Source organism: Crocodylus porosus, unplaced genomic scaffold, assembly GCF_001723895.1.
Source record: "Crocodylus porosus isolate Cpor-Errol unplaced genomic scaffold, CroPor_comp1, whole genome shotgun sequence".
Lineage (NCBI taxonomy): Eukaryota > Metazoa > Chordata > Crocodylia > Crocodylidae > Crocodylus > Crocodylus porosus.
The window spans coordinates 3,843,573-3,870,762 of record NW_017728943.1 but is presented as its reverse complement, the minus strand read 5'-3'; the positions used below and the strand labels follow the sequence as shown (position 1 = coordinate 3,870,762).

General features: G+C 46.4%; 1 protein-coding gene across 9 annotated transcripts in view; it reads left to right on the top strand.

Annotated features, from left to right (window-relative positions):
• The window catches only part of TANC2 (tetratricopeptide repeat, ankyrin repeat and coiled-coil containing 2), a 654,191-nt gene that overhangs the window by 504,115 nt on the left and 122,886 nt on the right, over positions 1-27,190 (top strand). For all 9 annotated transcript variants that reach the window (XM_019548480.1, XM_019548478.1, XM_019548477.1 and 6 more), the window contains 2 exons: positions 138-419; positions 2,104-2,237. In XM_019548480.1, coding sequence (XP_019404025.1) covers positions 138-419; positions 2,104-2,237 — 416 coding nt within the window. The remainder of the gene's footprint in view (positions 1-137; positions 420-2,103; positions 2,238-27,190) is intronic.

The window sequence follows — 27,190 nt, the reverse complement described above, 5'->3', positions numbered from 1 at the left end:
TTGATCGTCACTGAAAACTCTTTTCAGCATGAACACTCTGGCCTTCTAAGAGATTTTAATAAGTAATTTTGTAACCATGCCTTTACTCCCATTCATCTCTTAATTCTCTGTTCTTTCCTTGTGTCCCTCCTTTACAGTACGCTTTGCACCTTATAGACCTCCTGACATCTCTTTGAAGCCGCTGCTCTTTGAGGTGCCCAGTATCACCACAGAGTCGGTGTTTGTTGGCCGGGACTGGGTGTTCCACGAGATCGATGCGCAGTTGCAGAGTTCCAACGCCAATGTGAACAGAGGTGTGGTCATTGTTGGGAACATTGGTTTTGGTAAAACAGCTATCATCTCCAGATTGGTTGCACTGAGTTGCCATGGCACACGCATGAGACAGATTGCCTCTGATAGTCCACATGCCTCCCCAAAACGTAAGTATTAACGTGTTGCGAGCTCTCCAGATCCTCTTACATTTAACCTTTATTGAAGGATCCTGCTGCCTCCCTCACCTAATAGACCGGTACAAACATTGTTGCCAAACCTTTGATCATGATGGACATCCCTTGGCAATGATATATTTGCTGTTCCTGTTCCAGGCCCCCCTAATCTCTTATACCTCATTTCCTTCCAATAGCACATATCTCTGCTGCTCCTGTTGCCTATTCCTTCCCTTCCAAATGACCTGTCTCCATCTTTTATGGCATAGGAGTTCACAGAATGGTCATCACACTGCATCAGTCCTCAAAACTTCATCTGCCCTACTTCTTGTTCACCAAGACAAATTGATTCACCCTCCTCTAGAATTCAGTGCCCTTGCAGGTAAAATCCAGCTTCAGTTTAAAATGACCCAATGACACTAAAATGCTGGATGCTGGAATCAATGAAGGTCAGATCCTAAGTACAGAAGGGTCTGTCATTCTGCCTTACTGAAACTGCGGTTAAGCTTGTTGAACAAATGCTATTTGCTAGACTAACCTGTTTTCATCCATGTATGATGAATAATAAAAGGCAGGACTTGGTTCTATGGTAACTGAAAGCCTGCAGCAAACCTGCATTAAGTTCCTTCCACTCTGTTTGAAGAGATTGTGAGGGAGATTACAAAGGCTATTGTTTAGCTGTTCCTAAAAACTTTGCACTCAGCAGAGGCCCAGAGGTAAAATATTTCACATTTCTCACTTGCAAATCACAGATGATGGCTTCCTGGTCAATTTAATTAGCCACAGCCTTCACATCTTACCCTAGCATTTCAGTGAAGTAGCAGCAAACTGTAAAGCGTCTGAGTTTTTAATTCTGGATATTCAGCTCTAAGAGGGAATCAAAAATTTTGACTATGGTTATTTGCCAATAAGGGGGCCTGAGCTCCTAAAAATGGAAAATAGCAGGTTTGTTTTGGAAAAAATAAACCTTATGTCCATCTTTATTTTTGCATGTTCAGAAGACAAACCCCTTTAATATGTTTGTTAACTGAAGTGTCAGTCAGGTGACCCAGAGTATTATAACAAGCGTATGATCAATATTAGTGAGCTGAAACAAATAGCCCCAGTAACTGTTTGTTTTTGTCTCCACCAGGCTGATAGAAAGGGTGAAGGCGGGTTCATGGGTTCAAAAACAATGCTGTAAATGTATTACTTGGTAAATAAACTTAAATATTAATTATTTAGGTGATGGATGCTATTCTTAATGGTTCTACTGACATAAAAAATGATCACTATTACCATTTTGACTTAAAGCTGAACTGAAGTATACATTAGAGGACTCGGGAAAATTCTCAAATTGTAAAGCCAACCCTGGCAGGACCTGCTGCTATTAGAATACAATTAAGAGCAAAGAGAGAGAGAACAATGATTAAGCATTGCAAAATACAAAATCTTTTCTTTATTTAGATCGTTTTCTCTGCAGTTGTCTTGCAACTGGTCCTGACACCATTTCTTCAATAGTGTTTTTTTTGTGGGTGACCCTGAATCACAGCCCCACACCCAATGTAGATCTTTGTCTGATATAGAAAACATGTTAACCACCTTAAATGGATTCCAAACCGATACCTACCACAGAGGTTGTACAATTTTGCCTTACAGCTGTCCTGTAGTAATGTGTTACCTTCATTGTTTAATACAGATGTGGATGCAAACAGAGAGCTTCCCCTAACACAGCCACCATCTGCTCACTCCTCAATCACCAGTGGAAGCTGCCCTGGAACTCCTGAAATGCGCAGACGTCAAGAAGAGGCCATGCGGAGACTGGCCTCACAGGTATTAAAGGATTTTCATGGTGCCCTTTTCTGTACACAGTGGGGTCTATGAGTCAGCGTCCTGTCTCATCACTGCAGTTATCTGACTGTGTAGCACAAAATGTGAATATTGACATATAAAGAGGGTGTGCAAGTGCTAACCAGACAGCATGCAGGGAAACCGTCCAAAATAGAAACATCAGTCAACTTTACTATCCTAAGAAAAAGATGATATATTTAGAGTAAAATTCATATAATATCAACAGCTCTGAGGGTTCATCTTTCATAACATAATCAGCATCTTTAAAACTATATGTATGTCCTGATAAACAGCATTACTGTTGTAAATTTTCTTTCTTGAATGGATGCAGTGTCACTGGGCAGCCAGATGGAGAAGATGTGTGGGGCCAGGAAGAGGGCAACAAGTCAGAAGTATGTGGCTAAGCAAGATGAATGTTGCCTTGGGTTCTGATTCTGATCCTGCCCTCCACAGTAGGGCTAGGGACAGACATTACACATAAACTGGTTTAAGTGAGCAGAAACTGTAACAGAACAGACATTCACTGCAGGTAAACCAGTTTCAAAATGGCTGAAACCAGTTTGAGATCAACCTGGTTGAATGTAGTATCACACTTAACTAATTTGGCTCAAACTGGTTTATGCAATGTCTGTCCCAGACTCCTTCCTGGTTTAACTTAAATCAGACACCCTCCTCCCCCCCCCCCAGCATCCCAGCATGCTCGCTGGACTGGGCCCTCTGCTCCCCAGCCCGAGCAGGGACAGGCAGGGGCAGAGGTCTGGCCAGAGAGGGGTTTAATTTCCCCCTCCCTCTGCCACCGGCAGGGACCTGAGCTAGGTCTGCTGGGAACTCCTCTCTTGCTGCTGCAGCAGTGGGGCACCATGGCACCTGAGGCAGAGTGGGGCAGGGAGGAAAATTAGTCTCCCCTCTACCCCTCTAGCAGCCTGGTATGCTCACCATCACCACTGTGTTCACTCCCTGCAGGGGAATAAGCCCCCTGCTGTCTCCTTCTCCAGAGGGAGGAAGAATAACCCCTGTCCCTGGCCTCCCAAGGGGTCCTGCAGTTAGGCATCTGAGTGTGCCCCTGACAAGCTGCTGCAGAGAGAGGGGGCAGAGCCCTTGGTGGGAGCAGCAGCCCCTGTCATTATGTCTGGGAGCATGAGCCCCTTCTCAGCTGGGGGGGCTCTGCTGTGGGGCAGGCAAAACTGGCAGGCTGCACGTGGCAACACTGGGGCCCAGATGGGGCCAGAGGTGCCGCTCCCCCCTCCCGCCCCCCAGCACCGTGGTACAGGTAGGGACCAGCACGCACAACCCTGACCCCACGCCAGCTCTAGGCTCACCCATCTGGGCTGAGCAGCAGCAACGCAGGAGAGAAACTGCTGCTCAACACAGGGCCAAAAGCAGCCTTTCTTCCTCCTCCCACTGCCAGTACTTCCTGCTGCAGCCACCCAGAGCCGGCACCAGGCTGCTCTTTGTCTGCTCTTCGCTGTCACCGCTGCCCTGCAGGGCAGCCCAGAGGTGGCGGTGGCACAGTGGAGACACAGGGCAGCCCTGCACAGGCTCCAGGCAGCTACAACTGGAAGTGCCAGCAGCAGGAGGAGGAGGGCCTACTTTTGCCCCTATGCTGAGCAGCAGTTTCTCTCCCGTGCTGCTGTTTCTCAGTCCAGACGAGTGAGCCTGGAGCTGGCTTGGGGTGCGTGGTGTCAGGGCTGCATGCACTAGTCTCCAACTGCACTGTGGGGCTGGGACCAGCGGCAGCAGCAAAAGAGTTGTTGTGGCTGGGCTGCCTAGAAAGGCAGTGCCACTATGGAGCAGCCCCAGCCCAGCTGTGTGCACAGGGAGTGGTGCTGCAGCCCAGTGGGACTGAGGGGCTCGCTGTGGACCAAACAAAGCGCCTCTGCAGGCTGAATCCACCCAGCCAGCAGCATCTGACTGTGCCTCCACCTGGCCACTGGAGCACCTGACAGACCCAGCTCAGATCCCTGCTAGTGGGACAGGGAGAGGGGAATTAAACGCCTCTCTGGCCAGTTCAGCCCAGACTGGCCACATACCCCACAGCTTCCCTGCAACTGAGGGCATGCTCTAGCACCCCCAGCTCCTCGCCTGAGCAACTGCAGGCATGTGCCTGTATGTCTATTTTGCTACAAATCAGTTCAACCTAGGCAGGTTAGACTAACCTGCAAAGGTTGAATCATTTCAGGCTCCATCTTTTTGAATGTCTGTCCATAGCCTACGGGTGAAACTTTCCTAATGTAGTTTATCTATTTTATCCAATGAATAGTAAATGCAAGGTGCAGTGGGCCAGTTTGAAGAGGAGAGCTGGAGAGAGATTTGGACAATGCCATTGTAGGCCTGTTGTTTCTCAGCCTTATTTGACTCAAGGCACCCCTGTGAAAATGCCAGCTTTTAGTCTTCGCTCCTTTTTGACTGTGGGAAATAGTAGAACAATTTTTCTGTTGCAGAGAACTCAGGAAGACCACAACAGATCAGAACATTTTTAACATTATAGATTCCTATTTGGTATCTCTGGGTTTATTTTGTGAATTATGTTTGCACACCTACCAGTGCTAATTATGCTGGCACACCTACCAGTGCCACATCACCCTGGTTGGGAATCACTGGTCTAGGTCATAGACCAGTGGTTAGTGCATCTTTCTGGGAAGTGAAAGAAGCAAGTTCAAATTCCCTGTATGTGGAAGAGGCCCAGAACTCAGGTCTCTGCTCCTTAGGCACTAAGCCATTGGTCCAGAAAACAGAAGTCCCTCCATTGCCGCTGCTTTACTTACGGTAGGTACACATACAAGGACGTCCTGCTTTGCTACAGGTGGAAATAAGATCCAAACTGCATAAATACCATAAAACTGCAACTACATAAATGCATGTAGAGCAGAAATAAGATTTTGCCCTAAATATCCAGAACTCGCTGGTGAAAGACAGTTCCCCTTAGTGAAGAAGACACTAGGTGAATCGGTAGGGTGTGGATATGCTGCTTGTGATACCCTTTTTATGGGAAACTCTGTGTAGATGGACAGTAATTCTGTCAAAAGTGATTTCCAAATCATTTGATCATCTGACAGGGAAGGATTATATACAATATTATTACTTACTGTAGGTGATTTGTAGATTGGATTATATTTTACATTTAAGATACATCCCTACTTTTGTTGAAGTTGTAAGTGTGGCATAATGCTGCTGCTACAGTGTTTAAAAGGTGGCATGCAGTTTGTTTTCCTGTTGCCTGCTCCTACTCTGGAGAGTAAAAAGTTATTTTACTTGTTTTTTTGCAGTAGGTACAATCTTGCCCTATACGTTTGTTTTATAGGGCACCCAAATGGGAGGACAAAGGGTATATCATGAATTTCAACATAAATTAATATTAAAACTTTAATAAATGCCCTCTGCTTCTACATACAGCACTCTCAAAAAAATGTGACTGCCAACTCAGCATTGTTCAGCACATATTAGTCATTGTGCTCCTCGTGAATTGTACACACCACACACTGACAGGATGGCCAGAAGGAAAGAGTGTTATCTCTGCCTAAAATACTGCATTTATCTAGACTTTCCCCTCCCCCACATTCACAAGTAATCCTGCTGGATATACATTTGAGAAATGGATATACATTTGAGAAATTGATTTAGCTTCAATTTCCTTCTTCCCTTAAAAAAAAAAATAGCCAAAGAGTATAACTGTTTCACACGATGTGGTGCTTCCCAATTCACATCCAGAGATTATGGGCTTTACTTTTGGCATTTCTGATCAAATAAGGAGGAAAGAAAAATAAGTCATCGTTTAAGCCAAAAATATGAATTGAAGAGGCCCATTTGGGAGTACTTTTAACCACCTTCTAGCTGAAAAGAAAGCCGGTGTGCCATTTAACTATAAAACAAGAAAAGAGCCATGTATTACCTCTTACTATAAAATATGTGCACCTTTTAATTTGATAATCTGATAGTAATTCTTACCTTGCGTATTGAAGTCTAGGGACAGACATTCAGAAAGCCCAAGCCTGAATTGATTCAATTTCTGCAGGCTAGTGTAACCTTCAGAGTTTGAACCAATTTGCAAGTGGATAGACATTCACTTTTAATCAAGAAATACAGGCACATGCCTGCAGTGGCTCAGGTTAGAAGCCGGGGGGAGGGGTGGAGGGCACTAGAGTGAGCCCTCCCTTCCCTCCCTTAGTGCTGAACTGAGGGGCAGTGTGGCTGAGCCCTGGGAGGACACTCTGATAAGGGGTGGGGTTTAAGCCTCAACCTTACCTGCACAGTCCTAGGCTGGAGTGTGCCTGCAGGGAGAAGCAGCCCTTGCCAGGCTTTTTCTGGCTCGCTGAAAAAGTCATTTAAGAGTTGGTTATGATGACAAGTCTAAGGAGAGGTGGCCTTGCTAGTGGTGATTGGGAGTGAAAACGGTTGGGTTCTATTGCTTGCCCTGCTACCAGCTTGTTGGTTGACCTCAGGCAGTTCCTTTCACTGCTCAGTGGGAAATGGGAATGAAGATAGTGATCTCCTGTATAAAGCATGTTGAAGTCTACTGATGGAAAGTGCTTGTTAAGAAATAACTTCAACTCAAAAAAGTGTTTCTGGTGAGGACTACATTTCATCATGTGAAAGTTGTGCAAAACACTAAGCACATTTTAAAATCCTGGCTCAAAACTTTATTTTATATCACCCAGGGTCATTTAATTGAAAATGTCACCTTTGGGTTTCATATGCGGTCATCTGTTTCTGTTGCCTATTCCTCATCTTAACCAGAATCCTCTTCATATTATACCATCATTTCTGCAACTATTAACAGGATGTTACAGCAGAAAGTGAGTGGCAGAGAGCAAGGTGTAGGGAACAGCAAAGCAGTCTTGGGTCAGATTGAATCTCGTTGCCTAAACAGGTCCTGTTCTGGATCAGGGGTTTAAATGGGGAAAGTGGAGGGTCAGCTTGCCCCTGACTGGCCACTCTGGTGACAGGGAGTGGGTGGAGGATTAGACCTTGCTGGAGGCTTCAGTTCAGACTTGCCCTTATATGGGTGGTAAGCCATGAGAAGGCAGGCTTGGGTGAGTGGCTGAGTAGGCCAGATGCAAGGGTATTGTAAAGAGTGAGTTCTGAAATAAACTGTATGGTAAGTTCCAAAAATTGTATGTTACAAAAAGCACACAAGGCCTCAAAGCAGGTTGAAGTTAGAAGGAGCTGTTCATTTGGAGTGGCAGTGTTTGTGCCACTTAGTTGAAGATTTTTTAAAGAAGTACAAAAAGTAGATGAAGTTTAATAGCTCTAAGTATAAAGTTCTACCTCCTTGCCAACAGAGAATGTTGTCAATGTACTCTAGAAAAGTAAAGGGATTAGACAGATTCATGGAGGATAGGCCCATTGATCTCTCTGTGTACTAAGGCAAGCAGGGCAGATCCACCTGTCTACCATACCACCCCTAAAAGGGTCTTACTGCACCCTGGTTGAGAACCTGCTCTAGATACACCCTGTTCATATCTAAAGCATCTGATGTTGTCACTGTCAGATACAGGATACTGCATTAATGGATCCAGTATGGCACTGCTTATTTTCTCATTATATTCTTAATAAAGAAAATAAGCTCCCCATTATGGAAGCTTGTGAATAAAACAGGAAAATGTTTAAGTAACTGTTGATATAGGCTTCAGAAATCAGATGTGAAACATGCCATCACATTAACCTCCTCCCTCCTAAATTTCACTCCAAGGCTCCTGAACTGTGAGTTTATAAAAACAGAAGCAAAAGATAAATGCCTGCTACCTCTCTCTTTGGACTTTTCAGTATTGCACTATCTCCTCTCTGACTGTTCTTCAGACAGTGAGCTCTTTGGGATGGAGTTGCTTTTATCTTTGGCCTTATACAAATGCTGAGAACATTGTAAAAGCTAAACAAGCAATTTAAAATAAAAGGTGCCTATTGGGAACTCCAAGAGAACCCATCTCTTAAGTTTTCATGCCATGCCATTCAAAAGCAGCTTTTTGCTGTATTCTGAGGGAACAGTTTGAAATCTGTTGTGTTTTCTAGCTCACTAACCATCAAGGGCTGACAGTCTTCCATCAGCCCAGTGGGATCACCCTGCCTGACAAGAGGCAGGATCACCAGGGGAAGGGCGAACCTGCATCCATCATTACCATTGATCTTGTGAGGGAACATCTTAAGAGGCTGGACATCCACAAATCAGCCGGTCTAGATGGAATGCACCCAAAAGTGCTAAAGGAACTAGCTGACATTATAGGACAGCCTATGGCGAGGATATTTGAGAACTTATGGCGCTAGGGCGAGGTGTCAGACGATTGGAAGAGGGCCAGTGTGGTGCCTATCTTCAAGAAGGGAGAAGGGAAGATCCAGGAAAAAATCCCTGGAAAGATCCTGGAAAAAATTATTAAGGAAACCATTACCAACATCCTAGCAGAAGGTAATATTCTGAGAGAGAGCCAACACAGCTTTGTGGTGGGTAGATCTTGTCGGATCAACCTGATTTCTTTCTATGACCAGGTGATGCATGACCTGGACAAAGGAGAAGAGGTGGATATAATATTCTTGCACTTCAAGAAAGCCTTTGACCTGGTATCCCATGATGTCCTCATGGAAAAATTGGGGAATTGCAGCCTAGACAATTTCACGGTCCGATGGCTGGGTGCGGTGAAGCACAGTTGGGGTGCTCGCCACGTGACTTGGACTGCAGTTGACTAGGGAAGAGCCAACAGGGAAGGCAGCTGGAAAATACCCTGAGGGTCGTTTTTAAGCGGGGAGGCATGTGGCAGAGCACCAGTGGTGTGCTTGTCACTCTAGGGCTATTACAAGCTCCATGGGAGCTTGCTTGCAGAGCAACAGGGAAAGCCTCTCCAGGAGCCAGTTTAAGGGGGAAGGTGGGTGGCAGAATACATCACGTGTCTGCCACTTTAAGAGCTGGGGCAGGTGTTGCCCCAGTTCTGATGAGCAGTCATTTTGGATCTGGGCCAGCAGAGCTGGAGGCAGCAGTCTGCTGCCTGATGCTGTCGACATAACATCTCCTGGTGGAGCTGCTGTTCCTACAACAACAACAAGGTAAGGGCAAGAGCTTATGGGGGTGGCTAGGAGGCTCTTAGTCCTGGGCATGACTTAAAACTGCACCCTGCCAGGGAAGGGTGGCCTGGTGGGGCTCCTAGTGGCATGGGAGCCCCCAAGAAATGCCAGGCCAGTTACCTCTCTGGTGAAAGGCGAGGAGGGGTGCCTTAACCCAAGTCCCCACCTTTGGGTGGGTTATTTGTCATCAGAGGCAGTAGAGGGCCAGGAACACCCCAGTGTGGCACCTGAGCCCGTGTGGGGTGTAAGACCCCAGGGAGTGGATAGTGGGGCCAGGCACAGCTCTAGCTACCTGAGCCCATGTGGGCTGCAAGACCCTGGGGGGTAAGACAGGTGGGCCAGGCACGCCAATGAGTGGCACCTGAGCCTGCAGAGTGGTGTTTTACCCCAGGCCCTAATGTTGGGGGCGCAGTACGTGCCTCAGTGGAGGCGGAGGTGCAGTGTGGGGATGCAAAGGGGTACCTAACAGCCTGCACCAGAGTGGCAGCTGAGAGGCCCTAGAGACAGGGGTGAGTAGAGAGTGGAGTAATAAGGCCCTGCAAACATGGGGGCCTGAGATGAGACCCCATGAGGAGGGGGTGTGAAGTGGGCCCCGGTGAGCAGGGGGCTTGAGAGTGCATACTGCCCAGTGCTTGCTCAGATGAGGGCAGCAGGAGATGCTGTCCAGGGAGTGCAGGGAAGCAAGCCCGAGGACCCTTTGGGTGAGGGCAGGATGAGTGTGGCCCCAGGGAAAGGAGGGGCAGTGTGAGTGTGGCCGCACAAAGGGGCGGTAAGAGACAGACTGCGTGAGACGCAGTGGAGAGAGAGAGGCCTCAGTGAGAGGGAGGCGGTATGAATGTGGCCCAGAATAGGCCGGAAAGCAAGAGGCCTAGCACTGTGATGAGTTGGGCCTGGCCTCAGGCCGGAACCAAACACAGATGTCAGGAACATCTGCAAGGCTTGGGATGTAGTACAGGGGTGGCTGGAGCTGCATACATAGACCCATGAGAACAGGGCCTTCAAAGGGCAGCCTCCTGCCTAATTAAGACCAGAATTATCTAAGAACAAGACATGGCAGGTAAGAGAGGCAAACAGTGTGCCCAGAGGAAAGTGGGAGACTAGCACTGTGGTGGTTAGGGAGTTCCCACCTTTGCCATACTGGGGAACTGGCTCCATGGACAGACCCAGAGAGTGATAGTTGATGAAACCAAATCAACTTGGTGCATTGTAACCAATGGTATTCCCCAGGGCTCCATTCTCAGACCTGTACTCTTCAATGTGTTTATAAATGATTTGGACTCGGGTGTTATAAGCAGACTGGCTAAGTTTACTGATGACACCAAACTATGGGCAAGTGCAGCCACCCCAGAGGATAGGCTGGCAATCCAGGCTGACCTCGACAGGCTTACAAGGTGGGCAGATCAAAACCTAATGGCATTCAACACTGAGAAATGCAAGGTGTTCCACCTGGGGAGACAGAACCCACACCACACTTACAGGCTCAGCAGTGCTACACTAGCTAGTACCGCATCTGAAAGAGACTTGGGGATCATGATTGGCCACAAGATGAACATAAGCCACGAATACGACACCATAGCTGGCAAATCAAACAAAACTCTGGCCTGCATCTTCTGATGCATCTGAAATAAGACCTGGGAAGTTACCCTCCCACTTTACTCAGGCTTGGTGAGACCACAGCTAGAATACTGTGTCCACTTCTGGGCTCCGCAGTTCAGAAAGGATGTGAAGAAGCTAGAGAGAGTCCAGAGGAGAGCCACGTGAATGATTAGAGGTCAAGAGAACAGGCCTTGTGCGGAGAGGCTGAGAGGCATGGGACTCTTCAGCCTGGAAAAGCGTAGGCTCAGGGGTGACTTGGTGGCAGCCTATAAGTATATAAGGGGTGTGCACCGGGAACTGGGAGAATTCCTGTTCACCAGGGCACCCCAAGGGAAGGCTAGATCCAATGGTCACAAACTCTTGGAAAGCCATTTTAGGCTAGACATAAGGTAAAACTGTACTGTCTGAGTCCCTGGGGCCTGAAATAGACTCCACCCACCCACTAGAGGTGGTGCAGGCACCTATTCTAGATTCCTTTAAAAAACACTTGGATGCCTATCTTGCTGGGATCATTTGGACCCTGCTGACTGCCTGCCCTTTGGGCATGGAGCTGGACCCTATGATGTTGCGAGGTCCCTTCCAGCCCTAATGTCTATGAAATCTATGAAAGTGGCTAGTGAAGAAGAAAACTGCCTAGAAATACACCAATTTAGACAACCAGCAAGCAGATATATTTTTTTTCCCATGGAAAGGTGCACAAGAAAATGAGCTGTTGCTGTCTGAGACTGCTTCCTACTCCTCAGGACTCTCACAGGTCTTTTGAAATTATCTTCGCTAATAAAATCATTATCAAAAACACAAATTATCAGAAACAATGGACGGAATCCTGTTCCCATTGAGCTGTGGCAGAACTCCCATTGAAGTCTCTAGTTTCTGACTATAACATAATAATGTCAAGACTTTGCAATAGGAATAACTGCCATGGAGAGAAAGGCTATAGATTTTTTTGGCAGATAAGGTTATTTGGGTAAATGTGATCTATTTTATTAGACCAACTAAATGTTGGAAAAATTGTTCTTTGCAAGCTTTCAGGCACAAACACCCTTCTTCAGGCATAGGGAGAGTCTGCTGTTGCTTTGTGTTGGGTGGAACAGAAGCCAATGTGCAAAATGCAGGTCTGTCAAAATGCAAATGTGTGGCAGTGAGGAACAGAGGCCATGGGAGATGATCGGTGTTAGAATGGGAGAAAAGGGGAGAATGTCGACCTGGTGATGGAATGTAGCTGGTAAAATGACAAGAGGTTACCTGGGTGTGGCAGGGCACTATTTGTGCCTGCCACATTAAGGGCCTGGAGCTGGCAGCTGCCAGGTGCCTAATGAGGGCAGCCATATTTAGATTTAGGGCTGCCCATATAAGCAAGGAAGTTCTGCTGCTAGAGGCCAGGCAACAACATCGCCTGGCTGGAGGGTGGCTGATATCATCTGGAGGTAAAGGGGGAGCTGTAGGGGATGGATAGGAGGCTCCTGGTCTGGGCATGACCTAAAACTGCACCCTGCCAGGAGTGGGTGACCTGGTGGGGCTCCCAGTAGTGCGGGAACACCCAGGAAATGTCAAGCCAGTTACCACCCCAGTGAAAGGTGGGTCAGGGCGCCTTAACCCCTAGCCCCCATGACTGGGTGGGTTGCCCCTTTGTTGGAGGGCCCAGAGGGGGACCCTCGGAGACTGAGAAAAGGGCCATAGACTCAGGCCTGTCTGAGTTTCCCCTGACTGGCCTATGCTGGGGCCAGGACTAGAATGGTCAAAGGGCCAGGGGTCCACTGCGAAAGATGCCCAAGAGCAGAGGGCCTGGGGTCCCAACTGGCCTGAAGATGGGCCAGGGCTAGATAAGCCAAAGGTCTCAGTGGGGGGACCACACCCAAAGGGGAACCAGCTCAGGGAGATGTGTTGCCCAGTATGACAGTGGAAGAGGCTGCCTGAAAGGGAGGAATCCAGGTGGGGTTCAATAGTAGGATTCTGGGGCCCAGAGTGGGGGCCAGTAATTATGTGAACATCGAGATGCCATCTGCGAGGCTTGGGCTGTGGTGCAGGGGAGGAATGGAGCCGCAGTTAGCACCCCCTGGCATCGGGGCAGGAAATAGGCAGCCTCCTGCTTAATTACATCTTGAAACAATTAACATCAAGGCATAGCAGGTGAGAAGGCAGGCGGTTAGCCCAGGAACAGGTGGGCAGGCCACAGTGAGATTGACCCTAAGCAGGCCCCCCGTTACACTGAGGTTATCAGGTGTCAGACAGGTTATAATACGCCATAAATCCAGCGTCTATATTTGGTCCATGATTTGTTTGTATCCAGTGGCATGAAGTTTGTAGGCTTGTCTATGAAAGGTGTTTTGTAAATTCCCTTTGAGAATTAGAACTGTAAGATTGCAGAGAGAGTGGTTGTCTTGTAAGAAGTGTGCACCCACAAGTAATTGGATATTTTTGTCTTTGATAGATTTTTGGTGTGTGTTCATTCTCGTATGCAGTTGTTGTTCAGTTTCTCTTACATATTTTCCATCAGGGCATTTAGTGCACTGGATGAGATGTATTATATTTCTGGAGGTGCAGGTGTAAGATCCAGGATTAGTGGATCCAGGTTCTGTTTTGGGCTGTAGTTATTGTGGGAGTAATGGAGATATGTTGGTTGACTTTACGTTTCTTGTTCCGGCATTGTCAGGATCCATTTGGTGTGTTTTGGGCCATAGGCAGTTTGCTTCTGGTGATGATATTGGTGAGGTTCAGTGCTTGGTTAAAGGGCTGACAGTCTTCCATCAGCCCAGTGGGATCACCCTGCCTGACAAGAGGCAGGATCACCAGGGGAAGGGCGAACCTGCATCCACCATTACCATTGATCTTGTGAGGGAACGTCTTAAGAGGCTGGACATCCACAAATCAGCCAGCCTGATGGGTGGTTCTGGGAAGATCACTTTAAGAACTGGGTCGTCTTCTAGTACAGGTTGCAGTTGTTTGAGGATTTTCCGTATAGGTTCCAGGAAGCAATGGTATGTCATAACTAATGGTATGTGATTCATGAGGATTTTATTTTTGTAGTGCAGCAATTCTTCACATGATATCTGGGTGGCACTTTCAAAAATGCAGTCAATCTCTCTGGGGGAGTGTCCTTGTTGAGTGAAAGCCCTTGTGCGATCGGTGAGGTGATCACAGATGTTCTCCTCAGTTCAAATTTGATGGTATCAGAAGGCTTGGCTGTATATTGGCTTGGCTGTATCTTGGTGTGTTTAGGGTGACTGATGGTTCTGTGCAGATATATATGTTGGTCTGTGTGTTTCTAGTATATGGTGGTTTGTATTTTACCATTCTGGATACTGTTCATAGTGTCTAAAAGGGAAATTATGGTGCTGGAGTATTCAAGAGAGAGTGTGATGGAGGGGTGATGATTATTGAATTGTGATGGAAATTAATCAGAGCTTTTTTAGGGATTCCACTGATTCCTGGAAATAGTCTTGGTTTCAGAACTTTGTTTTTTCTTAATTAAAAATATATTAAAATAGCAGGATATCAAGTTATTCATGTGGCACTGAAAAACCCTACTGGGTGTTTCTGTTTTTTCAAACTTCTCTTTGAAACAGGCTCACTGAATTTTCTGATGCGTTTGCAGGTGGAAAGAGAACTGTTCTCCCCATAGTGTTCTGTCTTCATGCTCCTCCATATTCTTTGTTTCCATACACCCCCTCTTCCTCCTTTCTCCTGATCTCCTCCTCCTCCTCTCTCTCTTTTTTTCTGTTCCTCCTAAAGCTCTCTCTTGCCTTCCAGTTGAAAAGTCCTTCCACCCCAAATTCGCCTAACAGTATAGGGGGCTTTCTTTCCTGAGAGCAATGCAGCTTTGTTCTCACTGATAACAATGAGAAACCATGACTAGTTTTGTGAAGGGCATCTTAAGCTTCTTTGTATATAAGCTGAAAAGAAATGACAACCCTCTCAGCTGAAGGCAGCCTGTGTCTTCAGTCGCATTTACAGCAACTGAAGGTGACAGTTACTTTCAAAGAGGTTAATTCTTGGTGAATTTCTATGTATGAGATGTAAATACCAGTCTCTGATAAAGCATAAACTTTCAGTTATGAAAAGTAATTGCCAAAATGGCCCTTAGTCCTAAAAGTATGTTAATAGAAACTACTCCTGACATCAGATATATTCACAAGTCAGTTCACTGCAAATTTGTTGTGGATAGACAATGGTTATAATAATTAAATTTGACCAGGATGTATAGCCTCACACTTCATGAGATACATGTTGCAGGTAAGGGTTTTTTTGCATTGACATTGATGGGTGTTGTGTATCTAAATCTCCTATTAGGTTAAAATATCCTTTTTAACATTTTTTAAATTAAAAATAATATTTTTAAAAATAATCTCTTAGCAATTAAGAAAAAAGGGGAGTTGACAGCTATGGACAAATTTCAGACAGACTAATTTTAGATACTTAAATTATGGACAGGAAATGAATAATTACACAGAAAATTCAGAAGATAGAAAAACTAAAGCTATGTAAAATTTTACACTGAATGGTCCCCTCACTCAGAAAAACAGGAATCTACATCCCATTTTAAAACCCACTTTAGAAGGCAACCTTAATTGGGTGCATCTACACATTCATTAATGCATCTTAGATACTGCACATTTAGTTTAGTACTTGCTTAATAAAGTACTAACTAAATGCACAGTAAATAGAGTTACTGCGCAGTAGTGCCGGCGCATGATTATTTTGATGCTTAGTGTGCAGTAGTCTAATAACACTAGGCAGTAGGCTATTAGCACGGCTTTTAACCGTCACGCTACTGCACAGTGTTAGTAGGCTAATGTGCAGTAAGCATCTCGTGTAGACCTTCTCCCCCACAACAAGCCCGTTACACATTCTTTTTGATATTGTGTGAATATGTAGGTTGATATCGTTTAAGAGTCACCAAGGCAGAGAGCTCCCAGATCCAAGGCTGAGGTATGTTAGTAGAGAAATATGTTCTCCTTACTGGAGAATATGAAAGAGTCACTACCCTTGAATCTGCTTTATGAAACTAAACCTTCCCTGGATGCTAATAGTCTCCCTTTGCATAGAATATGAATGTTTTGATGAAGAACTGTTGTTCACCTCTAATTATAACTGTATTTAGTCATTTTATTACATAATTATGAACTGATCTTGCCAGTGTTGGTCTTGGGTTTAATGGAAAAGAAATATTTGCTGAAATTATCAGATATTTTTTACTAATTTCTGGATGAGGATAATTGTTTTGCTCTTGCTAGTCAGTGCCACTGCAGTGAAAATGGAAGATAAAATTAGAGAAAAATAGTTCAGAAATGTAGCTTGCATATCAGCATTCAACTTGGCAGCATTTAGTTTGCAAAGGTCATTTCAGGTAAACTATGTGGGCTTTTTATATATAGTATATATAGTAAAAATAAGATTTTTGAAGTGACCTTCCCAAAGTTATTTCAGGTGCTGCCTACAGAAAACAAGCCACCTGCCAATTCTGCAGCACTGTTAAGGTTTTATATAGTGGGCCAGATTTCTCAAATGGTTGAAGTTGACATAGGGCAAGCTGGGTTAATTTAGTTGTAGTCCATGAATCTACCTGGAGATATGGTCCAGTATTTCTGAATATTTAGTGTGATGTCACTGTTGAATCTATCTGTTTTAGTTTTTATATAGCAACTGTCACCATACTATCTATGTGTCAGTTTTAGCATGCAAAATGTAGACTTTGCACTTGTAGAACTAATGTAGAGTGGAAGGACAGAAAGGACTGGGATATGTTGTAAATATAAAAAGTAACCATCTTCCATCTAGAATCCTGTAAAGAGTACATGAAGGTGACCTATAAAAATCCAGGTGCACCAGTCATATGACAAAGTAACCCTTCATACCATCTATTTTTAAGAGCAAGAAGACAGCTGCGTGTAATGCCTTTTGAGTTGAGGTCTAATGAGCACTAAACCATGACAGGGGATCGAATCCAGTTTGATAAGCTCATGGCCGCACCTTTTACTGGTCTGAGGCAGTCAACTCATTAAGCCTCTCCATGCTGAGATATCATTGTTTTCTTTGTGTTGTTGAGAGTTTTTCTGCCCCTCTCAGGCGTGTTGTTCCTTCTCGTAAAACATAGGCCTGGAAAAGACCAGCCCCAAAGAAGCATTTGAGACTAAAACAGGCAACTTATATTAGCAGCTTTGCATCAGTCAAGAAGAAGTTGTTGCACTGTTTACCTTGCAGTTTTGTTTTCCTAGTACCAGGTGATGCTGTGTAAAGGTGTAATTTCAATATCCCCACTGAAAATGTGAGCCACCCCAGTTCAGGAAAATAAAAGCAATTATTCTCCTTGCAGTCTCACTGGGCATCTTTATATGTACTCCAGGGATGGGAGGAGGGGCCTTTAATTAGAGCACCTCTGAGTGCTGTATTAATTAAAGCACCCGCAGCATCTTGTGTATTCAGCATCCCACACTTCAAAATAGCGGCGGGGGTGCTTAACTAAAGCTCATTTGACAAGCTTTAGTTAAAGCACCCCTGCAGCCATTTTGAAGTGCAGAAACACTGAATACACAAGACGTGGAGGCTGCTGGAGCAAGCTCCAGCACACTCAGTTAATTGAGTCTACTCCGACACACTGTAATTACAGCGCGTTGGAGCAGCGTCCCCGCACGTGTACAGGCACCCACAATGTCTGCCCACAGACAACCTTCCTTCTTAGCTGTTCTTTACATCTCTCTGCATGGCACAGCCCACCCTTTGGGAAACACTGTTCAGAGCTAAGAAAGAAGGAGCCAGCTCTGCAGTGCACTCCCTGCAGTTGGGCTCCCCATTCCCTGCCTTCCCTTGGTGGCTCTGCATCAGAGGCAGGCAGTTATTTCAGGCAGAGGGCCACTTAACAAGATTTGGTGAGCTGTGAGGGCCACAAGGGTAGCCTCGCCATCTTGACACTGGAAGTCTCACCCCTACCCCTGACCTTTACCACCGGAAGTCCTTCCCCTCGCCCTCAGGAAATACTCCTTTTGCAGGGGGGAGTGGAGGAGTTGCCATCTTAGAACCAGAAAAAACCAAATCATACACTAAATGTCAATCCCCTACTATTTTAATTTTATTACAAAATATATTTTTGTCATGATTTGTATTTGTGTACTGTATAGAGAGGTGATTGCGTAATAACTCAAAAATAAATTCTTAGTTTTTTATATTGTAGGAGGGCTGTGCGTGGGGGCGTTTGTGAGGGGGTGTGGCTGGGTGGGGGGGTAATAGGGTATGTTGTGGGGTTGTGTGTCATTTGTGGGGTGTGGGTGTATGGCTCTGGAACATACTGTCCTTTCCTGCAGTCAGGTAGGCAACACTGGGGAGGGGGGTAGATGTGCGTGTGGTTTGTGGGGTGCGAGGGAGGATGGGAAGGGTGTAGGGACCCCCCCCCTCACACTCCTCCCATGGCACAGAGCAGGCGGGGCCACTGGTGCCTAACTCTGGCCAACACTGCATGCCACAGCAAGGAGTACTGCCCCCGTGGGCCGTTTGTTTCCCCAGCGCTCCCCACACTTGTGGGGCACAGGAGGGAAGACCCACACCTTGGAGCCGACTGCTTTCCCCACCCCAGCCCGATCTCATGCCTGAAGTTTCCCTCCTGCGCCCTGCGAGTGCAGGGAGCACCAGGGAAAGAAACGGCTCAGTGGGGGCTGCACTCCTCTCAGCGCTGGCTGGAGCCAAGAGCCTGGCACCAGTGCCAAGCAGAACACCCCACTGCTGCTGCTACCACCGCTGCCTGCCAGAGCTGTGCACTGTGGGGGAGTATGGGAGGGGTCCCCATATCCATCCCCCTTACTCCTGCCCACCTAAGTTCCACACTGCTGCTTCCCACCTGGGTGCGGGCTCTGTGCTGCAGCCATCCCCAGCCCTGCACTCCTGCTCAGCTGCAGCCCTACCCCTGCCTTCCCTACCTACTGCCCAAGGGATCGGGATGCCAAGAAAGCCTGCAGCAGCGGGGCCAGCCCTTTTGCCCATGAGGGTGGAAGCAAGGCAATGGGGTGGGTGTACACATGGGTGCCTTGCTCCAACCCTCATGGGCAGAAGGGCTGGTCAGGGCACAATTCATTGGGGAGTGCTGTGGGCCAGATGATAGTGCCTAGTGGTCTGGATCCAGCCCACAGGCCATATTTTGCCCACCCCTGATCTACATATACTTTATAGAAGAATGTTAATAGATTGAACATGTATTTTTAATTATCTATGTAACAGTTATACCCCTTGGGTTTCCACCAGCCCTGTGATTGCTTGCTGTACTATTTTAGGGGCAGACAGCAGCATTTACACAAAAATGTGGATTTGGAAGCAGACTCTAGAGAATTTATGGGTCATGCACTATGCATAACAGCTGGTTTAGTAGCTGTTTTTTCTGTTGAGTTAGTACACTTGACTGAAGCCCAGCATTACTGTTGATGTCACAGGCCATTTTCCCCTGTCTCCTAGCCAGAAGTGAGTGTGTTTATGGTTGCTGGGGACATCTAAAAAGAAAAGGAATGCTCTCTGATGTAAAGGTGGAGGAAGAAACATGAATTTGCTGCTTCTGAGACCTGATGCTCTGTGACACTAATGAGTTGCAGAAGGCACTTACTACCATATTCAACTGAGTAGAAGTAATGAAGGAACATTCACCATAAACTGGGTCACCATATACATGTGCAGTCATATGCAATGAAGAAAATACTGCAATGCTGATTTCAATGTACATTATTACAAGTAAAATAATACTTGGCCAATGGCCTTTTGGCACATAACTGCATTATGCTGTATTTACTTCCAAGCCATTTTATATGTCTTAAAAAGGGAGAAATCTTGTTAGATACTAAAAGTTGATTAACACATGGGTTCAGGCCTTTTATTAAATGCAAAGGAGCATTGCAGGACTTGGAACATTTCCCTGCCTGTCAGAGGAGGACAGCTTCTTTGTATTTGGGGTGGTTTTGCTGTATAAGAAAAGCAAAGACAAAATGGCTTCTTTATCTCAATGAGGGTGCTTTATCAAGAGAAACTGAAGCAAAACACATCTAGAGTTTTAATGTCAAAGGAATGCTGCCTTAAATTGAAGGTATTACTTTTCACAAGTGGTGCCAAAGAACTGCTTAAAATTGTCCTGTTGTATTAAGTAAAAATAACTTCTTTCCCATTTGCCATTTTCCAGTCCCTACTCTCTAGCCATCCTACCTTGTCCCCTTTCATGTGCACTCTTCTTTCTCATTTTACCCATTCTGGTCATTCTCTACTGCCTCTCTTGACTTCCTGTCTTTCATTTCGTCCTCTTCTCCTTCTGGATACTATATAATCTTCTTTTCCTTGGATCTCATTTTTGCTGTTCTCATTTTCCTTGCTCCCTGAGCTCCTTCCAAACTTTTCTTTCCTTACTGTTGCACTCACTTCTGTCCATTGTCCACTTACTCTTTACCAGTGCTGCCTAATATTCTGGCTCTGCAGACCAGATGAGTGGAATGGGATTGGTCCACAAACCAGATCCCACATAGTCAGTCAGTGGGCCTGATTCTGCACCACCCCAGTTCAGCTATATGATGCCAGCCACCCCAATCAAGTTGTCTTCCCCCCTGATCTGGCTGCCTGTCCCATCCCTCTCCATTCCACGGTCCAGCTCTGTGCCCCCTGCCACTTTTCTTCTGGAACTTTTTCACTGTTTCTAATCTGAACTAAAACCCAGTATGAATTAAATATGTGTGTATTAACGTTCTGAACTGGGCTGGGCTGGGCTGTATAGTTCAGGTAAAATCATTAGCTAGTCCTGGAAGGTATAATGCACAACTTACATAGCCAGGATTTGGTTTCCTTCTTTCTAGAGAGGAGATGTGAAGACCTCCCCTGATTGCCACATCCAGATAAAAACAGCTAAATAGGGAAGCAGACTGGGGTGATGGAACAGAGATAGCATGAATAAAGGCTGATAGCATACAAGTTGTTTGAGGCTGAATAAAAAAAGAAAGTGGCAGAGGATGGAACAGAATAGGAAGAAAATTGTTACTCCTTGACCCCATTTTAGGAGTATGAGCATTTCTTATCTTAGTTACTATCTACTATGGCTAGTTTCCTGGCTTTTACGTATCTGGTATTAAAAAAAAAAAAAAAAGCTCTGTGAAATGCATGTCTAATGTAAAAAAAAAATCCAGGCCTTTTTTTTCCCCCTGACCACAGAAGGCACATACAGACAAGTGTGCACATGCCTCTTGTGGCATCTCAAACCAGTTTGAGACGCCACAAGAGGCACAGTGAGTATGAAAAAATGTTCCCCGTGCTGCATATTCGCAGTGCAGGCTCAAAATTTGATACCTGGATTTCTAGATATCAAATAAAAACACCCTAGAGAAAAGCAGCTCAGGGCACGGTTCCCCACTGTGCCCTGAGGCAAGATGGGGCTTGGGCCTCCAGAGAGACTCTGGCATCTGGCCAGAGCATCTCTATGGTGCCCCCTGCTGCCCTAGCATGCTGCGTCTGCATGTGGGGCAAGCAGGAGTGGCTCAAGGCTGTGACCCGGGACCTGTCCGTGGTAGGTAGGGACTGTGGATGAGGGCGATTGTGGGGGGCCTCTGTAGATGTGTGGGGGTGGGGAGGCTAGTAGGGTGGTGTGGGTCCCCCATGGGGCCTACAGCCCCCCCTAGGCCCCAGCCCCCCCACAGGGCCTACTGCTCACACCCGCAGCAGCAGTGGCTGTGGGGTTAGCACTCCTCCACCCATAACACCCAAATCCCCAAGCCACCCCCACAAACCCCTCACTCGCATACCCAGCCATAAACCACCCACAAACCCTACACCTACCCACAAACTCCCCAACCCCCTCCCTCCATATTGCTTTACACTTGTAAATAGATCAGTAAACTATTGCCCAACTGATCTCTCTATATATAGTGGCATTTCATTTTAATAGTGAAAGAACACTTCTTTGGGTATTTTAATGACAGAATTTAGATTTCTTATCAAAGTCTTTACAGTTTGTACAGGCGACACCAGGATCTCTATTGGTGAGTCAGGTGGCGAGACCCAGGCAAAGGAGCCTGTCCAGGGCCAGCACTGGGAACCCAGCCGATGAAGTGGCTGATCTCTTGGCCATTTGGGGCTAAGGGGACACACTTTGACAGTTGAAAGCAGGCCACCACAAGGAGCACATCTTCTGTGTGATAGCTGCCCAGGTGGCAGAGTGAAGGCATCCCATCCAGGTTTGGAAGGGGTTCAGCCTTGGGACCGCAGGTCCAAGGGGGAGGATACTATTGTAGTTGGCAGCAGGTCATGGCCAGGCAGCAGCCCTCACTGCCAGACTGCTGCAGTGGGTAAAGGGTGCAGGGGCCACTGCAGGTTATGGCTGCTTCAGCAGTCCAGCTGGCACAAGGGGTAGTGTCCCCAGATACCACGTGGCCGGGCCTCAGAACCTCTTGAGGGCAAGTAGCTCTGAGCTGCTCACCCCAGGGCAGGTTGTTATATTGCTGGGGCCAGCACAGGTGTTGGCCGCAGGCTCTAGGTCCCCTTGGCTACAGTTCTGGGAGGAGCTGGTCAGTTATCTTTCCCCAAGTGGCACAATTTGCCCCACACCAAAGTGCATGTCTAGGCACAAGCGCTGAGGCAAAAATCCCCAGCCCAAACTTGCACTGCTCCTATTTGAGCTGCTGCAAGCTCATGTGCCTGCATGTGTGGACGCACCCAGGAAGTGCACAGGAAGAGTTGCAAAAGGATTGTTGTAACGCTGGCAGAGGTAGAAACAAAAAGATTTGACTACATATTTTGCCTTCTCTTGGGGAAAGGAAAGGTTTCTGTTTACACAGCCCCCAGCATTTTGAATGGAATCACTTGGAGGAATTTTCTGTTTTCCAAGTTTCAGTAGTTCTGTGTAATTTCAAATTCACAGATGCACAGAATTTTAGGGCTGGAAGAACAGTAACCCCACTGCACACAGCAACTATGTAGATAGCATGTCACAGATGGTTGGTTTCATGATCCTATGCTGCAACATGTGGAATCACTTGAGGTAAAATATTCATGAAACAAGTTTAAATTTTTTTGAAACTATCGTAAGACAAAAAAGAAACTATACCATGTGTGTAACCTTTGTTGCATTTGTTGTTTAATATAAACAACATAAAGCCTTGTCTCCTTAACGTTTTACATGGAATGGTTAGAAAAGATGATGTATAAATGCCATGCTTAGTTCTTAAGAAAATAATGAAAATACACTTTTTATATGTAATCTTGCATGCTCATTTCACTCAATTTGCATGCATATTTTACTTAACAATTGAGTTTACATACAGGGTATCAGTCCTGTCTCTAGACAGTGCTGGATGGAAAGTATTTGAGATTAGGTAAATTCAACTGTATCAGACTGGGACAGAGAACTTTAGGTGCTGTCTTCAACTTTAGGAGTGACAAGAACTAAAAGTAAAAGTCCCTTTATGTGTTTATAGCCCCCTTTTGCCCTTTGCTGAGGCTTACAGTGAGCTATAACCAGAAAAACATTGTCTTGCATACTTGTATCTGCATGTTTCAGGAGAAGATAAATGTTCACTCCTGGCCTGTAACGACCACATCTTTGGAAACATAAACTGCTTTTTTAATCTGCTTCTTTCATCGTTACATAATTTCCAGATAAAATCAGATCCTCTGTAGTTGTCATGTGATAGTGTACACTGTAGTGTAAGAGTCATGTGATTGAAACATTCCTACCCCCTCTAAAAATTGGTTTACTTTTTGGTTGGAAAATGTCAGTTCACCAAAACATAAACTTTTTGTAGGTAGGTAACTGTTGCAAGGAAAGTTTCATTAGGAAGTATTTGTTTTAGCCCCATGATGGAATATTTTATCAAAAGTAGAAAGAGAAAGGGCAAGCTATATTCTAGAACAGGGGCAGGCAATTATTTTGGCCCAGGGGCCACGTAAGGAGTTTTGATGGGTTGTTCTGGGCTGGATCAACAGCAGCACCCCCAACCCCATCCCACCACAACAACTCACCAAAACCCCCTATGTGGAATGGGGCCACGGACAGGGAGTAGTGTTCAGAGATAGAGGGTGAGGCTGGAATCACAGGGTGGGTTTGCCAGGTGGTGACAGCAGGGGGAATAACATGTAGCCTGGTAGTCAGAGTACTCCACTGGAGTATAGGGCTGTGATTGGAGCAAGGACTGGAACCTGAGTATCCCACATGCCTGGTGAGTGTCATGTATACTAGGCCAGTGATCAGCAACCTTTTCAGGCTGTGGGCTGAAATGATCAAGCTTGGGTCAGAGGCAGTTAAGTACTAGAACCTTGCTGCTGCCACTGCTTCTCCCTGCCACAGCACAAGGTAAGCAGTCGCCACACCGTTTCTGTTTATTGTGGCAGAGAGGACACACCCACTGTTTTGCTTCTCTCTGCTGCAGCAGAGGGAAGTACCTATCACTGCCAAGCCCCCCCGCTGCCCCGCACTGCCACTGAAGCCCCACATCCGCAGGTTGGATCCAGTGGCTCTGTAGGCCAAATCCAGCCTGTGGGCCATAAGGTTGCTAAGCCATGCACTAGACAGTGGAGCTAGTTTCTTTCTCTTTGGCCCCATGAGAATGTTTTATTTATATTAAATGGAGTATGTCCAACAGGAGAAATCAAAGGAGACCCAATTCAGAAAAGCTAGTGGCCTAGTGATTAGAGCACTCACTTGGTATGTGGGAAAATAACTGAATAGTGCTTCAGTCTTGATCTCATGTATCCTGGGTGAGTGCTGCAGCTACCACTGACCTGGCTCTCCTGGATTTCTATGGCTCTCCCTATCTTTTTCTCTCGGTTTTCACAAGGGAATGGGTCTTGACTTCATCCCAAGGTGGAACACAAAACATTTTGGAAGTGTCAGCAGTTTGAGGGAAAGGAAATATAGTGGACCACTCAGGCCCAGTTCTGCTATATATGATATGTACTTGACTCCAAGATGAGTTTTTTTCCCTCATTCAACATTCCCAGCATTCAAAAAACCACTCTCATTGAATTTAAATACAAGGTGGGGCAGCTGCTACAGTGCCAGTCTTGACCCCAGGGGTAGATCTGGAGCTGGAGCAGCTGCTACCTGTCCATTGCAGCTCCTGCCCTGCACTGCCTCTGCCCCCACCCCTCTGCCTGCCCCCAGCCACTGCCTCTGCCCCCCATGCTGCCTCTGCTTCTCCCCACTCCTGCTGTTGCTTACTTTCATTGGCAGCTTCAGCAGGGAGCATGGAGTACACTTTGGTTTGAGTCCTCACCCAGCCAGGCAGTAGCAGCTGCAGCTCTGGCTCCGGCCCCTGTTTCAGTGCTATGACTAAGGGTGGGACTGGGCTTGGGTCGGGATTGGGGCCAGAACTACCACTGCTGCTTGCCAAGTGGGGCCAAAGCAAGACTAGAGTGGCACCTGTGGGGTAAGCAGCAAGATGGGGGGCTTAGGCCCTGCAGGGGGGGCAAAGTGTTGGGGAGGCAAACACTAGGAGGTGTAGACACTGCAGATGGGCAAGGGTGGCAAGTGGGAGGAGGCAAGAGAGGGACCAAGGAACGGGATGAACCATTTGAGCCCCAGCTTCTGCTTGTCCCCCTGCCACTGCTTTCCCTGCTATAGCAGGGAATGGGGGGAGGGGACAAATTGAAGATGACCCTCCAATCACTGGATTCTACACATTTAAAATTGTATATATTTCCCATGATCTAACTATTGAGAGGTCATCATAAATTCAAGCTGTCTTGGACTTGGGTAAATATAGTAATGCCAAAGAACGTGGTGTCAGATATACCATTCAGACTACAGGCCTCAGTTTTAGCAATATCTGGTTTTGACTTAGAAATTCATGAAATGTCATGGAATAATTAACATGAAGGTGAAATGCTGCTACTGTCATTGTTATAAACACATACTAGTCTTTTTCTGTGGTTTCTTTTCCAAGAGCCTCATCACTTCCTGGTTCATTTTCAGGGTCCATTTTTTTAAAGAAATATACTATTTACAATTATACCATTTCAGAATTAGTCAACATGCCAGTTAATCTAGCATAAGTAAAAGAAGGTATTTAAAACCATTTAAAGTGCTTCCTTGCTTGCTTGCTTTCTTGCTTGAGATATAAATGGGTATGTGATCCCCCCCAAAAAGAAACATTGTTTTCTGTTTGGGTCTTTGCTGTAAATTTAGCTAAGAAAAAATATCCTATCATGACAGGATATTTTTCCCCTTCAGAGGTATCGGAGTCCAGACACCAGCCAGTCACTGCTCCATTGTACGGCCCTTCGAGGTTCCTGGTACTCCACGGGGGACCAAGACTTGGGGAAGGGTTGAAGCGTCCTGTGGAATAGTTAGTCCTTGAGGAAAATGTGTAGGCTACTGTATGCTCAGGGTACAGAACAAGGAGCCTGTGAGTTGTGTATGGAAGGTTTAAAAAGGAGTGTGATTGGATAGGAAGGGGTGCTGCAAAAGAGCTGATCAAACTGGCAGGGACTGCAAAGGACACAACTTTTGTACCTAGTGACTAGACTGTGCGGTGGATATTAGTGGAGGAATTCAGGATGGTACCAGAAAGAAACAACTTCTAGGGAGGAATTATGATGTGCTCCAGAGAAGGGTCATAAGCAAGGAGGGACAGTTGAAGAAAACAGGTAAATAACATGGGTGAATGGGGTGGAGGGAATCTCATTGCTTTTTTCTCTGTGTTTGAGAAGGTGAGAATTTATTTTGGTCCTGTGCAGATCCAAAGAACCAGAAAAGGAAACATTTCTTTTTCCTTGCATTAGTTCTCTTTTTGAGGAGCTTTATGAGAGAGCTTTATTTAATGTCCAGTAGGTCTGGTGCCCCCTTAGTTTGTGAGAATGCATAATTTGCAGGTCTTACAGTACTTTAAGGCAGGTGGTGTCAACCGGGACTGCGCATACCCCTAGGGGTACTTAGAAAGGCTGCAGGGGCATGAGCAGGCAGGCAGGCAGGGATGGAATGCACCATGGGGCACGGCGACAGCATCTCCCTGGTGCATTCCCATACTTTGCTTCTTACCCTGGTGGGGGGAAGAGGGAGGAGTGTGCTGGGCACTGATGGCCTCACACAGTACACTGTAGCACCTCCCTGCCCTCCACCTGAGCTCACTCTCTGTGCCCACTTCCAGGAGCATGGGGCTGGGGTGGCGAGGGCATCAGTGCCCTTCTATGGGCTGCACACGTGCCACCCAGCCAGCTGGACGGGTGGGAGGCTCGCACACAGTGGCCGCCACTGCCACCATCACCACCTCGCACTGCCACTGCTGCCATGCCCCCTGCTGCTTTCTCAGCAGCGACGTGGGATAATGATGGTGGCAGCAGTGGCCACTGCA